At 47.1% G+C, this 18140-nt stretch overlaps 1 protein-coding gene across 1 annotated transcript in view; it reads right to left on the reverse strand.

The window, feature by feature from the left end:
* Nucleotides 1-13677: 13677 nt before the first annotated feature.
* LAMB4 (laminin subunit beta 4) overlaps nucleotides 13678-18140 on the reverse strand; it is a 790532-nt gene continuing 786069 nt past the window's right edge. The window contains exon 36 of the mRNA XM_086967212.1: nucleotides 13678-14015. Coding sequence (XP_086823338.1) covers nucleotides 13876-14015 — 140 coding nt within the window. The 3' untranslated portion in view covers nucleotides 13678-13875. The remainder of the gene's footprint in view (nucleotides 14016-18140) is intronic.

Consider the following 18140-nt stretch of genomic DNA (forward strand, 5'->3'; position numbering starts at 1 on the left):
CACCTCACCCTCATTCACTCTCAGACCCTCACCCTCAACACCTCACCCTCACTAACTTCACCCTCAACACCTCACCCACAATTACACGCCCTCACTCACCCTCACCATCACTCACCCTCACTCACCCTCAACACCTCACCCTCACCCTCACTCACCCTCAACACCTCACCCTCACCTTCACTCAACCTCACCCTCACTCACCCTCAAGGCCTCACCCTCAGTCAGACACACTCACCCTCAAACTCTCACCCGCAATCACCCTCAACCTCAATCACCCTCAACACCTCACCCTCACCACCTTACCCTCACTCACCCTCAACACTTCACACTCACCTACACTCACTATCACCCTCAACTTCACTCACGCTCACTCACCCTCAACACCTCACCCTCATTCCCCCTCACCCACCCTCACCCACACTCACCTTCATGACCACAAAAACACACCCTCACATGCTCCCACACTCACACACACCCACCCTCACACACACCCGCCCTCACAAACAATCACACATCCTCACACACCCACACACATTCTCAATAAGCCTCACACACTCACACTCGCCCACCCTCACTCACCCTCACACCATCATCCCGTAACAATAACTCACCATCAACATCACTCACCCTCAACTACTCACTCACCCTCACTCAATAACATTCACCCACCCTCAGCTTCACTCACCCTCAACACCTCACCCTCACTCACCCTCAACACTTCACCCTCAACACCTCACCCTCAACACCTCACTCACCCTCACTCTCACTCATCCTCACTCTCACTCATCCTCACTCACCCTCAACTCCTCACACACACCCACCCTCAACACCTCAACCTCACTCACCCTCAACACCTCACACTCACCATCACCCTCAACCTCACTCACCCTCACTAACACCCAACACCTCACCCTCATTCACCCTCACCCACACTCACCCACACTCACCTTCATGACCTCAACAACACACCCTCACATGCCCCCACACTCACACACCCCCACCCTCACACACACCCGCCCTCACAAACTCTCACACATCCTCACACACCCACACACATTCTCAATAAGCCTCACACCCTCACCCTCGCACACCCTCACTCACCATCACCCTCACACCAGCATCCCCTCACCCTAACTCACCCTCAACATCACTCACCCTCAACACCTCACCCTCAACAACTCATTCACCCTCACTCAGTAACGCTCACCCACCCTCACCTTCAATAACCCTCAACACCTCACCCTCACTCACCCTCAACAGTTCACACTCAACACCTCACCCTCAACACCTCACTCACCCGCACTCACTCATCCTCACTCACCCTCAATTCCTCACCCACACCCACCCTCAACATCTCACCCTCACTCACCCTCAACACCTTACCTTCACTCACCCTCAACACCTTACCCTCACTCACCCACAACACCTTACCCTCACCCTCACTCACCCTCAACACATCACCCTCACCTACACTCACCATCACCCTCACTCACCCTCAACACCTCATCCTTAACACCTCACTCACCCTCACTCATCCTCACTCAACCTCAACACCTCACACTCACTCACCCTTAACACCTCACCCTCAGTCACCCTCAACACCTCCCCCCCTCACCCTCAACACCTCACCCTCAACACCTCACCCTCAATAACACTCCCTCACTCACCCTCACCATCACTCACCCTCACTCACCCTCAACACCTCACCCTCACCCTCAATCACCCTCAACACCTCACCCTCACCTTCACTCAACATCACCCTCACTCACCCTCAACTACTCACCCTCAGTTACCCACACTGACCCTCAAAAACACGGCCGCACTCTGCCTCTCCATCATTCACCCACTATCCATCATTCACCCACTCTCCATCATTCACCCACTCTCCATCATTCACCCACTCTCCATCATTCACCCACTCTGCATCATTCACCCACTCTGCATCATTCACCCACTCTGCATCATTCACCCACTCTGCATCATTCACCCACTCTGCATCATTCACCCACTCTGCAAATTTAGGAATGTTATGCCATTTTCATACACATAAAAAAAATTCATGACGGAAAAAAGGGGGTCTACGGAGTACTGCATCAGATACGTTAGACACAAAATCTACTTCCCAAAATTGATCTAAAAGGATGCAAGGATGTTAATCAGGCTTCGGACCAAAAACTAAATCAAATTCGTACAATATTACAACAATATTACACAAACAAAACAAATACAAATATGTTGCAGGAAGCGAGGACGAGGATGTACAAAGACAAAAGTGAAACAGCCAACTTTTTCGTGGGGCAATAAACAAGCACTATTCATCCGGAGAATGGGACGGATTAAAGACAATAGTCAACAGTTACACTAAAAACCGTACGCATACAACAATAGCACATCTTCACACGGAATTCCATCTAATATAAGAAAAAAATTACGAAAATACAACTATTCGGAAACAGCCAACTTTTTCTGGGGGCAATAAACAAGCACTATTCATCCGGAAAATGGGACGGATTAAAGACAATAGTCGACAGTTACACAAAAAGCCGTACGCATACAACAATAGCAGTTATTCACACGTAATTAGTTCTAATATAAGAAACATATTACGAAAATAGAACTATTCTTTCACAAAAAGCAAACAAAAAAAACATTACATCACTGTACATCTACTTCATACATTGCTACGAATAATAAAGTCAGCAAAGACACAAAGTTTCCTTTCATACATCAAGTACGTCAATAACATATAATCCGGCTACTTCAGCATCACACGAAAACATAATGCAGACACAACTTACATCAATATATTAAAAAAAAATTAGCACTTCAAACTTCGAAAAACAGCTTTTGTACGTCAAATAACCAAAAACAGCAAAAAAAACATTACATTAGAGTTTAACAAAACATATGCATTACATATCGACAATAAAAAACAAAACTTTCTGTTACATTACAAACATTTACAAATATTACGAGCGAAATAAATACATTTCGCAAGTCTTTAACTTAAACATAGTATATATACTACATTACATTACATTAAAACAAGCTTTGAAATACATTCTTACCTGTCAAACGACGCAGCAACACCACAGGAACAAGAACACGCCTTCCGCGCACCAACCTTCTCGATCTCTGGGGAATTCCACCGTTGACGTATGCAAATCGGAACGCTACGTCAAAAACGTCGCGCTCCGATTGGCTAAAAAAAAACGTAAACAAAAAAGAACACACACAACACAAAAATAAACTAGACCGCTAAACATAGACAACGTCGAAGTGACGCTTTACGTCGGCCATTTTGAAAAAAAAAAAAAAAAAGGGACTCCACAAACACGTTAAAAACATAACACACAGTTAGTGCAAAACATACACACTTACATTACATACAAATATACACATAAGACAGAAGGAATACAAAGGGAACATCTGACACCTTTTGGAAAACACAACACATATTACTTAATTTATATTAACATACACACACTCATAACATCACCCTCACACACCTAAACTATCACACTCCTTCACACCCGCTCAATAACACTAACACAACATCTCCCTCAGCCCCCTCACCCACCCTCAACCCCTCACCCTCACTCACCCTCAAACACTCACCCTCACTCACCCTCAACCCCTCACCCTCACCCTCACTCACCCTCACTCACCCTCACTCACCCTCACCCTCACTCACCCTCACCCACCCTCAACACCTCATCCTCACTCACCATCACCCTCACTCACCCTCAACACCTCACCCTCAACCCCTCACTCACCCTCACTCACACTCACTCACCCTCAACCCCTCACCCTCAACCCCTCAAACTCACCCTCACTCACCCTCAACCCCTCAGCCACCCTCACCCTCACTCACCCTGACAATCACTCACCCTCAACCCCTCACTCACCCTCAACATCTCTCACCCTCACTCTCACTCATCCTCACTCACCCTCAACCCCTCATCCTCACTCACCCTCACTCACCCTCAACCCCTCACCCTCACTCACCCTCAACACCTCACCCTCAACCCCTCACCCTCAACCCCTCACCCTCAACACCTCACCCTCAACCCCTCACTCACCCTCAATCTCACTCATCCTCACTCTCACTCATCCTCACTCACCCTCAACACCTCACCCTCACTCACCCTCAACCCCTCACCCTCACTCACTCACCCTCAACCCCTCACCCTCAACCCCTCACCCTCAACCCCTCACTCACACTCACTCTCACTCATCCTCACTCAACCACCCTCAACCTCACTCACCCTCAACCCCTCACCCTCAACCCCTCACCCTCACTCACTCACCCTCAACACCTCACCCTCAAACACGCAACCTCACTCACCCACCCTCAACGCCTCACCCTCACTCACTCACTCTCAACCCCTCACCCTCACTCACTCACCCTCACTCACCCTCAACGCCTCCCCCTCAACTCCTCACCCTCACTCACCCTCACTCACCCTCAACCCCTCAATCACCCTCAACACCTCACCCTCAACACCTCACCCACCCTCACCCTCACTCACCCTGACCATCACTCGCCCTCAACCCCTCACTCACCCTCAACCCCTCACTCACCCTCAACACCTCACTCACCCTCACTCTCACTCATCCTCACTCACCCTCAACACCTCACCCTCACTCACCCTCAGTCACCCTCACTCACCCTCACCCTCACTCACCCGCAACGCCTCACCCTCAACCCCTCACCCTCAACCCCTCACTCACCCTCACTCTCACTCATCCTCACTCACCCTCAACCCCTCACACTCACTCACACTCACTCACCCTCAACCCCTCACCCTCACTCACTCACCCTCAACACCTCACTCACCCTCACTCTCACTCATCCTCACTCAACAACCCTCAACCTCACTCACCCTTAACACCTCATCCTCAACCCCTCACCCTCAACACCTCACCCTCAACCCCTCACCCTCAATCCCTCACCCTCAAACCCTCACCCTCACTCACTCACCCTCAACCCCTCACCCTCAACCCCTCACTCACCCTCACTCTCACTCACCCTCACTCACCCTCACTCACCCTCACTCACCCTCAACCCCTCACTCACCCTCACTCATCCTCACTCACCCTCAACACCTCACCCTCACCCTCACACACCCTCAAACCCTCACCCTAACTCACACTCACCCTCACTCACCCTCACCCTCACTCACCCTCACTCACCCTCACTCACCCTCACTCACCCTCAACGCCTCACTCACCCTCAACCCCTCACTCACCCTCACTCGCCCTCACTCCCCCTCACACACCCTCACCCTCACTCACCCTCAACCCCTCACCCTCACACAGTGCAATAGGTCTCGGAGCATTTGAGTTAGAGCTTTTAGAATTGTTTATGGCTTTTTTTATTTGTAATTCTTTAGCATTGGCTACAGGAAACAAAAAAGCTAAAGATTTACAAAAAAAACCCATAAACAATTCTAAAAGCACTAACTCTAATGCTGCGAGACCTATTGCATTTCCAACGCCACTGTCAACTACGCAACGCTACTACTCAACACAACTACGCAATGCCACGAAAATACGCAACACAACTCAAATACGCAACGCCACTCAACTACGCAACGCCACTCAACTACACAACGCCACTCAAGTACGCAACGGCACTCAAATACGCAACGCCACTCAACTACGCAACGCTGCCCACTCAACTACGCAACGCCACTCAACTACGCAAAACCACTCACCTACGCAACACCACTCACCTACGCAACGCCACATACCTACGCAACACCACTCATCGACGCAACGCCACTCATCTACTAAAAGCCACTCAACTACGCAACGCCACTCAACTACGCAATGCCACTCAACTACGCAACGCCACTCAACTACGCAACGACACTCACACATGCAACGCCACTCACACATGCAACGCCACTCACACATGCAACGCCACTCAACAATGCAACGCCACTCAACTACGCAACGCCACTCAACTACGCACACATGCAATGCCACTGCCACATGCAACGCCACTCACACATGCAACGCCACTCACACTGCCAACCACACTGACACAGCCAACGCCACTCACACAGGCAACGCCACTCACACAGGCAACACAAATCACACAGCCAACGCCTCACACACAGGCAACACCTCTCACACAGGCAACGCCACTCACACACGCAACCCCACTCACACACGCAACGCCACTCACACACGCAACGCCACTCACACACGCAACGCCACTCACACACGCAACGCCACTCACACACACAACGCCACTCACACACGAAAAACACTCACGTTGCCAATAGATCGCGCAGTACGACAGGTGGAACTATTACAATGGCAAATAACAATGTCTTTCACTGTTGTTATCATTTTTAATACATAAAGGGCTTTGTCATTTACACAACCAATAGCTCAAACTTTCCTACTGCGAGACCTATTGGCAACGCCAGTGCTTGTTGGCTAAAGTTCCCTAAACTTTTTGCCTTCCCCCTAGACCTTTTTTAGGTCTCGCCTGTCAATGCGCTTGCGCATTGAGCTTGCGAGAATATAGGGGCTTATCCAGGAGTTTAACCATCGGGGGATTCCATGGCGATTCCAAGCAGTGCCCGTGAAAAGCAAGCTCAATGCGCAAGCGCATTGACATAAAAAGCACGTGCACATCAAAGCCAGCCATCTGTTCCCAGCTCCTCCCTCCTCCCCTAATTATTCACAGCCGGCCGGCCGGCCGGCCGTACTTTCACTTTCACAGCCGCCAGGCCGTGTCTCGCGTTTATCCTCCCCCTTTCCCCTTCCCCACAGGAATGCCAGGAGCTTTTTTTTTTTATTTCACCCTTGTTTATCCCAACCACGTTATTTTCCCTTCTGTTTATTCTTGTGTTTTCAAATAATGTAGCGTTCTTCAATATCCGCTTTTATCGCATTCATAATACACCATCCGCTACTCTATACACGAGCGCTTGCACTCTTAGTGTATGTCGAGATGAAGGCACATGTCACACACTGTGGCCGGTGAATTGCTTTGCCGACTTCCTTTGTCGTAAAGGGCACTTGTCCTCATCGCAGGGTTATGGTCCTTATTTTCGGTCCCCATCACGTTATTTTCCCTTCTGTTTATTCTTGTGTTCCATATCCGATTTTATCGCGTTCATAATACACCGTCCGCTACTCTATACACAAGCGCGTGCACTCTCAGTGTATGTCAAGAGGAAGGCGTGTGTCACTCACCGTGGCCGGTGAATTGCTTTGCCGACTTCCTTCGTCGTAACGAGTACCCGTCCTCACCGCAGGGTTTTGCGGTTTCTTAGTAACGTTCGGCTGCATTCTGGTAACAGACAATGTGCACCCGCAATCTATACTTGGTGCTTTCTGTTTAGATGCTGAATTGACTGGTTGCAAGTAGTGTATGTGTGTATACCCACCTAGGAAGCGCATTCAGATGTTTCAACAGTTGCTGTTCAACCTTGACAGCGTGCTTTAATTATTTTCGAGCGATCCTGTACTTTCACTAGGACACGGAGAGCCCAAGCGGCAGAAATGCACAGCACTACGCATGAAAATGTTCCTCTCTCCAAAGCCCTGGTATTGTATGTTCTCTTGAAGTCCTGATCTCCATTTGGGTGGGGTGTGAGGTGGGGAGGCGGTTAGGTCTAACTGTTATATCTTACGCAGACTAATACATAGGATCCCCTGCCCACAAGCACACATAGCGCTCGGAGCTGCTATGTCTGGCGCATTCTTCTAATATATGAATGTAAATACCCATTCCCTATCTGCATATGGCAGGAACATATAGCACCATGAACGCTTCTCCAGCATATTCCTGTAAGGGTCACAATGTGTACCATAGCGTAAACACACGCTACAGGAACCGGAGCAGCAGCGTAAATAGACGCATCAGCAACAACCTTATTAAACCGATAAGAAAACAGCACATGCCCCAATCTAGACCATGTTATGACCACAGATGCCAGCAGTTATGTTCAATTGCACAGCTCTCAATACCAGGTGGCACAGTACCCTGGATAATTTTTATTATTTACAAAGTGAAAGCTTGTTCTTTTTGTGACTTGCGGTACAGTTTTGTTTGGCTTTGTAATAAAATCTCTGTTAGCTCTCAAGTGCTTGGCAATACTCCCTCCCCCCCATCCAAAATTTGTCATCGCGGCCAATGCTTGTTTTTCCTCGCTCTTGCCCAAATCACTAGCATGAACTCAAAAGACCGTGTAAACCCGCTTTGTGGTTCTGTTTATGAACCAATATTTTTATTTGCCCTTCTGTTTTCAATTGCGGCTATTTGACCCTGCTGTTTCAACAGATAAAATGCAAATTGCAAGCAATTTGTCCCTAGCCCGAAAGTGTGCTTCTGGGAGGAGGAGCTTTAACACATACACGCAGCCACCTATCTTAATAGCTGTGCAGTCAGGGATACAGGAGCTTTCCTAGCTACGGTGCTGGGTGCAGGAGGAAGAGGTCGTCTGTATATTCACTCTTCAAGATCTTATGTTTGCTCAGTATGTTCCCTCCATTAACTGACACCTTTCGATTGTATGCATTCGAAAGTCTAGGCATCTCTCTCTCTCTGGTCGAGCTCCTCTGTGTTTTTTTTAAAACTACTTTTATTTAAAATGAAACGGGTGTGGTGAAAGAACGACACATCCTCCGCACCTCACGATAATAATTAGTTGATCTTTAAATGGCTTTGACGCGCAAGGTAGCAACACAGAGACATTTTTAGGAAAGGGTTTATTTATGCACAGTTGGAGTTTCATACAATCAATAAGGAATGTATCTATGTCGTACAGCATATTTTAACTGTCAGTTTTCAAAGTGACACATTAAACTACTGAAAATATATTATTGCAGTTTCCTTTGCAAATATGCGAACAAACTCTCCGACCCTACTTATTCCTCCCACTCCCGCTTGCTACCCTGCTCCCCCTCCCCCGCCCCCCACCAGACTACCATTTGTCGCATTTAGTCTACCTGCTCCCCCACTCGACTTGAAAGGCGGCCTCACACACCAACATTGTCTCTCACACCACAGGCTCCTGCTCCCCCGCCCACCCAGCAATGCCGAGAGCTATTCCCTCAACTTGTTAGCTACCCTGCTCCCCCACCCGACTTGAAAGGAAGCCTAGTTTAGTCTCTGCAATATATGTTGTGTGATTTATGCCCAAGAAATTTTATCTGTTTTGCACCCACTTCAACATTTATTATTGGGCGAAAGCCAAAGCCGCTTCATTCCTTTCTATTACCACCCACTCCTACTTCTGTTGGAACTTGTGACTGGGGGCGGGGGCTGTGCATGAGGCAGGTAGCTTTATTGTGGCTACCTAGATCTGTAGCGCGCCTCAAGGAGCTTGGGGCTCGACAGCAATGCCCAGCTGGCTGTCCATGTATGCTTCTTCCGTGCCATCTTGCCTGCCGCCTTTCACCACCATTGATCATCTTTTACAACTAACATTAGGTCACTATTCATCATTTATAACATTTTTAAAACATTGTGATTTGTCACATCAATACAAGTAAGACAGGGTAAAACTAAACATGTACCTTTACTAATGCTATAGATGTAACATTTGCTAAATTTATAACTATTGGCATTTCAAATAACAAAATTAATACTTTTATGATTTGCAAAACATAAACAAAAATTAAAAAATATTTACATTTACCACATTAAAAAGGTCAAACTTTTCTATTGCGAGACCTATTGCATTTCCAATGCTTGTTCTGACATGGTGTTGCTTTGGGCACTTTGCCACTGCTGATCAGTGTCAAAGTGCAAGTGCTCCCTGCGTAAAGTGTAATGGTAATTGGTTGTCCATTATTGGTATGTTTCCCTTACTAGTAAAGTGCACTATGTGTGCCAGGGCTAGTAATGCAAATGCTACTTGTGGGCCTACAGCACTAATTGTGCCACCCACACCAGTAGCCTTAAAGAGAGAACCCAGGCCTGCCACTGCAGTGCCAATGTGCAGTTTGTTAAACTGCCATGTTGTCCTGACAAGTGCACCCACTTGCCCGGCCTTACCCTTCCCTTTTTATGCACATCAGACACCCCTATGGTAGTTCCAGGGTACCCCCCTGGGCAGGGTGCAGTGTATGTGAAAGGTAGGACATGTACTGCCAGCTGTTGAAAGGTCATCTTGCCCATAGGACAGAATGGGGGGGCTGTGTAACATGTTTACAGACTATCTTCCCATAGGCTTAAGAAAAAGAGGTGAAGTTTAGTATGCCTGAACTCACAATTTAATAACACATTTTTTTGTGAAAGTGGTTTTTGCATTGTGTGTTTAGAAGTGGCTGTTTTTTGTGTTCTGACATTTCTGTGTGTCTCTGCCTGGTCATGGATTGACTGTCTGGATTTAAATGTGATTGGATCTGGGGAATGTCTTGACCAAGGGAAGGAGGTGAGAGGCTGACCTGCATCTGGAGTGTAGGGGGGAGGAGTACCCCTGGAGGTGAAGAGGCCTGAGCTGCCGCCATTAAACAATGGCTCCAACTCCAGCTGAGTGATTGAGGATCCAGGCCCCACTAATCAAAGGAAGAAGGTGTCACTGGCAGGGAGGCACCCAGAACTGGTTGGGATAGGGGTCGGTGCCCCCCTGAACAAAAAGACTTCAAAGACATTTAGGGGTATAACTATGAGAGCTGAAGCCCCTGAACATTGGATTGATCAAGACTGAAAAGGATTGAAAATACTTTGTGGTCAAGAGGAACCTCTGCCAAGGAAGAAACTGCTGAAGAGACTGAAGGGAAGGACTGACCCTTGCTGTGGGTTCTGGGGCTGGCCTGCAGTTTGCTGCTTTAACCAAGGAGAGGCTAGGGGACTTTACTGTGTGCTGTGTCCCCCTGCTTGAAAGGACTTTGCTGTGTGCTGTGTCCTGAAGTAAGTTGTCCCCAAGGGCCATAGGAGACCTGGCTCCCTGTTGTGGAAACTCAGGAACATAAAAGTTTCCAGAGGTGTCTCAGCAACACTGTATGCGTGTGCTTTTTGCAGCGTGAGACCTTTGTAGGAACTGCCCCATGATCGTGTGTACCCGCAAACCAAGTGAGTCTCAGCAACGCTGTGTGCATGCGCTTCGTGCAGCCTGAGACCTTCGTGAGGGTTGCCCTCTGATCGTGTGCACCTGGAGTCCACGTGAGTCTCAGTGACGCTGTGTGTGTGTGTGCTTCGTGCAGCCTGAGACCTTTATGAGGATTGCCCTGCGATTGTGTACACCCGGAGTCCAAGCGAGGTTTAGCAATGCTGTGTGCATGTGCTTTGTGCATCCTGAGACCTTCGTGAGTATTGCCCTGTGATTGTGGGCACCTGGAGTTCAAGTGAGTCTTAGTGACACTGTGTGTGTGTGCTTTGTGCAGCCTGAGACATTTGTGAGGATTGCCCTGTGATCGTGTACACGCGAAGCTCAAGTGAGTCTCAGCAACACTGTGTGCGCGTGCTTGGTACAGCGTGAGACCGTCGCAAGGATTGCCCTGTGATCGTGGGCACCCGGAGCTTAAGTGAGTCTCAACGACGCTGTGTACGTGTTCCCTGTTCCACCCTGAGCCCTGCGTCATTGCCACCGGCATCCCCAGAGGAGCTTTGCCGCCGGTCCGAGCCTGTCTTTGCCAAGGAGGGGACTCGAACCAACCCCGTAGGGGTGGCCCGTGCTCCACTGCCCAAGATCAACGACGTCACAACGGAGGCCCAAGTCACGAGGAGAGGAGAGTGATTTCGCACCCCCAGGTAAAGCTCAGCGAGCGTGCGTGTGTCACGCCTGGGACGGGGTGCAGGCTACGAGAGAAACGCTCTTGTCCTTTCCTCACTTTGCAGCGTGAGCCTCTGCTGAAGTTCGTATTGCGGCCCGTACTTGCCGAGGAGTGACAGTACCAGGGCCGGAGTGTGGAGCTACACTTTGTTTTACACCATACCCGTGTTGGGGGGCATATTTTGGCAGCAGTTGACCGCGAGTCAGCGGGTGTGGAATACAGACCACCCGGAGCACCTTGACCGGTGCCGGAGTACATTATTTTGGTATTACGAACTGCTGATTGCACATTATTTCTGCATAACAAACTACCTGTTTGTTGCAATATGCATTGCATCATTTTTGCATAACGACTTACCTGATTGTTGCATAACGTACTGCATTATTTTTACATTGCGAAATGCCTAATTCTTGCATTACGAACTGCATAGCATTGCATTAGGACTTGATTGGATCATCTAGAATTGCTCATTAATACGACAAGAACCTACAAGGTCTCTGGCCTAATAACCGGCCAAGTGAAATATTATAAATACGCATATGTTGGATTTTTATTGTGTGGTCTCGTCGTACATCTTTTTATGTGAACATATACTTGTTTTTATTATGCAACTCGTGTGGAGTCCATTTGTAATGTCATCATTGGGTTACTGAGAGCGGGGTTGCAAATACTTTACACATTTGCCTTGGAGATAAGCCCGGCTGCTCGTGCCAAGCTACCTAGGCGGTGAGCACGGGCTATCTGAGAAGGTGTCCTTCCTTTCCCTGACTTAGAAGCAAGGGTCCTTTTTTGGCCTAAGGTACCTACCTCAGCCAACTAGAGACCCCCAGTTCTAACAGCGAGGAAGTCATACAAATCTAAGCGTACATTTTGGAAATCATTTCACTCATTTTTAATACATTTTAGGTCTTGCCAACAGACAGCTGAAACTATCTTTCAGAGGCCTCATGTTTACAATACTGTACAACATGAATACAGGACAGAGAGAGGGCTTTTATTTAGCACCATTCAGGTATTAGCAGTTGACTTTTTCTGTGAATTGCCATTGACTCAATGTGCTATCTTTAAAGTTACAGTGTTTCCTCGTAGGTTGCTTGGGGTGTTAAGTAGTCCACGTGGTACGCTCACCAGAGTTCTGCTCTCCACCATCACTGTCTCTGTGCCGCTGTAAACCTTCCCACAACTGGTGCAGAATATGGCCCGACCTTCCGAAACCTCTCGGAGCTGGGTGTACCTTGGGCCAGCACTGCTTATGGTTTTGGTTTTTTAAGTGCTTGATGAATTGCATCATAAGCTTTGGCAAAGCCAAACCATTCCAAAATAGCCACCACTTATGCGTGGACAGTCACTGTGCTCATCTTTCATGTTTTCTTTAATGAATTTTGAAAAACCAGGGCAACATGTCTGATGCTACCTATTACAAGACGGCCACTGCACATGTGCACACATGCTCAGTGGTCATCTGCAGGAAGCATAACAAAAAAAAAATTGGCAAAGCCAACAGGTCAGTGCTCAGTAGTCAAAGGTGAAACTTTTTGGCCGTGCAAATGCTTATTTTTGAGGCGGTAATGGTACTGTTAGTGGGGTGGAACTTATTGTCAATTGTGAGAATAAAACAGATGACAGAGCAATAAATGGGATTTCTGGGAGTCCAACTCTGCAGACAGGATGTTGAGGGAGACATTCAGAAAGATGTGGTCGGAAAAAATGTTTGATAGTTTAAGAATATGTACAACGCTGCACAACGCAATCTACGAAAGTCTGTGACCTCTGCTCTCATATTTGTCTAGATCTAATTATCAAAAAATATTCTAACAGAAGCAGCGCTTCAAGCGTTTCTAGGAAAAGTGACTTAACAGGTTGTTTTCTGTTGCACATTGTGTGCTGACAAATAAACATGCAACTGATGGACAGACAACAGATATAATCATTATTATTTTATTTGCAACCACATCTTTACAGCTTTATATATATACCTTGAATATATAAAACAAAACATCTTAGTGTTTTTAGCAGCACACATATATACAAATTTCATCCAAATCACAAATGACTTGATTGGAGCACACTGTACATTGGATCTGTACACATGAGCTGTATTGGCTCTAAATTCTTCTTTCGCAGTCGCTACACACCACATGTGGTTAATTCACGCTCTCTTTTCGCAATAAAATCGCGATGCTCAGTTACTTCTCGCTCTAGCCTCATTAGAGTGTCCTCCATGTCTTGCTTTGTGTCATTAAGATCATCAATTTTTTTCTCCAGATCTGAAAGAAAAAAAGGGTAGAAAATGTGTGCTGTGTTTTAGTAGTGTTCTTACATTGTTTCAACCATTCTCAGATTAAAGCAAAGCTATCATTGTACCATCCTTTATAATGCTTGACTGGCAAGTGTAATTTGGAGGCCAATGCTCTTAGCGAAAATTTTACGGACAAGAATATATATGCTGCTTTCTAGTATGCTGCACGGATGAACGCTGCCATGGCAAGGCTCTTCTCTCATTTGACCAGAGCCTCCAATGTTCTGCCTCATTTTGGGTTTCTGTTATTTCTAGTATATGTCTTGGCCTACTTCGAATTGCTGACAGAATATTGGTAACAAAATATGTGGACAGAATATCACGTCAGTAATATCGAGGATAAAAATATAGAAAAGGTAAGTGCACATAGGTTAGTATAGATTTACTATTCTTGACTCCATGTATATGTATCTCGATGATATATATATATATATATATATATATATATATATATACATAGTACATATCATGTAAACATAGTATTACTGCTTGCTACATTTTTTCTTAATTAATGATATGTAACTGTTTGGGACCGTGTGTTTTTCAGCATTTAACATCACATGTTTATTGTTACTTTGTTTCCATTTTACGTTACTTTGTAGTCCATCCTTTGTTTCTATCACTGTGAGAAGGCGTGTAGCATTGGTTGTTTTCATTGTAGCCCTTTGTTTCTGTTTACTATTTAAACACTTCTTTGTTTCTGGCGCGCTGTGTGAACAAGCTCTCTTGCAGAGTGAAACGCGTCATCCTAAAATTAAAAAACGTCTTCCCTGTTCTCCACTGTTGGATGTATTTTTTCGAGGCTATTGTGGACTGCTGGTTACAAGGTGCTTTGAGGTCCCGACCGTTGGTTCTGACACCTACTCGGAACCTGGACTGCTTCTTTCATATATATATATATATATATATATATATATATATATATATACATATATATATATATTACCTACTGGCGTCTCGCCAGTAGGTATATATAGTTAGGATTTTTTCTCTATGGAACTTTTGAAAATTCTATGTCTAATAACTTTGGCGTTTGTGGACGGAATCGGCTGAAATTTTCAGGAAAATGGCACATTTTGCTTCTGAGCAGCTCTTGAAAATTTGGGGGGGTTTCGTCAAGGGGGGGCCGAGAAAAAAGGGGGGTCCCAAAACGCGTTTTCCCCATGTTAATTTCCATAGGGCGGTTGGCCTCACTTTTAGCTCGAACGGCTGAATGGATTTGCACGAAACTTGGCAAAATTGTAGGGACTGTTAGCCCGATGTGCCTTTGCTAGGTCTCAATATATGTGCTCCAGTGGATTTTGAGAAATTAACGTTCAAAACAAGATATATATCTGTAACAGCGCTCCGGGCTGCGCTCCGGTCCGCTTACTTTTCGCGAAACGGAACTTTGCGATGCGAAGCTGATTGGCTCTCCGGTGTCTGTCAACATTCTAAACAGTCCGGAGCGGCCGCCATCTTATCTCTCGGTAGGATCGAGAGAGAAGAAGAGGTGAAAAACGAAGGGGGAATTTAATGAAAGGGGGCAAGGTAGACCCCTCTTGACCCCCTAGGAATGATGTCGGGGTTATTAAAGGGTCCCGTGGGGAAAATAAAAAAAAAATGATTTTTCACGGTAGAAGCGCTTCTCGGGCCGCGAACTGGGCCGCAAACTGGTAGCGAAACGGGAATTCGCCATTTTGTGTTTCGTTTTAATTAAATTACTAGGTATAAGGGGGTGCGGGAGACGTATCCTGATCCCTTATGTTTTCTGAGGGTGGCTGAGGAGGCTCATATATGTTGATACATGTCTTCCAGCGGCAGTGCGTGTTTTTTTTTTTTTTTTTGCTGCGTGACGTCTGTTAACGTTCGATTCGATGGAAATCAGGAAGTGTTGACCGCCAATTTGTCACTGCGATAAAATATTTTGTTATACATGAATCCTTATTGATAAACATTGTCTGCGCCATCTTGCCTTTTTTCCAATGCCACAATTTTGTCGTGCACGGCAGCCATTTTAGATGCCAGGCCGGTCCCAGGCTATCACCTAGCCCTGCGGATGTAGTTTATGGCCCCAGCTGTAGAGAATCCAGACATACCAACCCTCCCGATTCAGGCGTGAGACTACTGATTTCAGTGCTAGTCTCCCGCCTCCTGATTTCTGCAAGCAAAAACCCGGGGGCATATCACCAACAACTAGCGATAATTTTTGTCTCTAACTTGTTTAGAGACAAAAATTATCGCCGCACATCGGCGATTTTTATCGCAGATAAACCTTGCTATTAGCAAGGTTTATCGCAAATGCGATAAAAAACGGCCGCAATGCATGAATATCGCTGAAAAGTCAGCGATATTCATGCATTATCGAGCAAATGCTCTTAGCCATGTTATCCACCTCCCATTGGATAACATGGCTAAGAACTGCTCAGGGCAGGTGTTAGCTTTTGGAGATATTCGCGCTTAGCGCGAATATCTCCAAAAGTTGGTAATAGGAGATAGCGATGTTAGGGACTGTTTCCAGTCGCTAACATCTTGGCACGCCCACTTTGCATGTCATTAGTGATAAATATCACTGACATGCAAAGCGGGGCCCAAGATGGTCGCTATCTCCTTTTAGCTGTCACTAACTGGTGTTAGCGACAGCTTGGTAATAGGGAGATAATTTTATCTCCGCTTTCTTGGCTTTTTAAGCCAAAAAAGCAGAGATAAACCCCCTTGATAATATGCCCCACGGTTCCTCGGGGGTTTCAGGTGACAGGGCTTGGTATTGTGTTACGTGGTAATTCTTCCAGGAAACGTCAGAGGGTCGATGCAGGGGTTCTAGAAGGGGTGATAAACCATTTAAGCCTCATGAACAAGCGCATGGTCTTTTAAAGATCTGTGAAGTACTCGGGGCGGCGGTGTGTGTGTGTCCTCTTTCAGGAGCGGGCGCGGGGGGGGGGGCACTGCCAGCAACTTGCCAGGCCAGGCAGTGTTCAACACTTGCATCACCCTTTCTCTGCCTGCTATTGCGCTCCATGCTTCGGAAAGGTAAGAAAAAGAACGTGCATTTGAGTTTGAAATGTCCGATCCTGTAGCAGTACACTTGCAAAGCCCACACATGACAATAACCCGATTCAAGGCCCCATTCACCCGATTTTTTAAAAATATATAGCACTCCAACAAAGTAGGACTATAAAACATTTTTTACTTTTAAATATAACGAACGGAACAAAAACTGTAAATACATTTAAACATTTTTTGACAAAAAAAACAACAATGGTCAGAAGCTGTCTTTTGTGCGAATAGTCCCAAGGCAGCACAACGTGCTGAGTTCTGGACGGCACCCAGGTGATGTCACCTGGGTGTCACACTGGTTTTTGGTTTCCTACAATGCAGCTCAGAAAAACAGCGTGGGGCGTCCCGGGTGGTGCGGGGGGAGGCCTCGTCAGTAGCGGTCTGAAGTGCGAATAGTCCCAAGGCAGCAGAACGCGCTGAGATGTGGATGGCACCCAGGTGATGTCCAGTAAACTGCCGCACTGGTTTTGGTATCCTACAATGCTGCTCCGAAAATTGGCGTGGGGCGGCCCGGGGGGGGTGTGGGGGAGGCGGCGTGAACGGGCCTCCCCAGGTGGCGGCCATCCAGCTGAGTTGCGCCCGCTCTTGCGGCTACAGCGTCTCGCTCACCATGTAGTTGACTTCTGCCCACTCTTGCAGTGCAGCGATAGGCGGCTGCCACAGGACTCTCAAAATGGCGGACGGCTCTTCGGTTTTGGGCCTGGTTCACTAAAATGGCCCTGGGACACCTTGGAACTCGGACGCTTGCCTGCTAGGGCTTGGGCTCCATTCTCGAAAGCGTCCCCTCAGCCGTGAAGATTCTACAAAAGTCTTGGGGGCCCTCGACTCCTGCAGGCTTCCTGTGGGGAGCGGCTGCCATGATTGCTCGCGGAATGACCACGACGGAGCCACGAGATGGTGGTGCTCTCATGCTGACGCCAGCTTCAGTCTGAAACATCCAGAAACAAGGTGGGGCTTTCATCGTTTTGGAAAAAAAAATGTTCTAAACCAATGAAAAGTGTTATTTTTAGGTCATATTACCAAGCCTTCCATCTTTAGGAAACCAAAAGTAAAATGA

Source organism: Lissotriton vulgaris, chromosome 1_1, assembly GCF_964263255.1.
Source record: "Lissotriton vulgaris chromosome 1_1, aLisVul1.2, whole genome shotgun sequence".
Taxonomy (NCBI): domain Eukaryota; kingdom Metazoa; phylum Chordata; class Amphibia; order Caudata; family Salamandridae; genus Lissotriton; species Lissotriton vulgaris.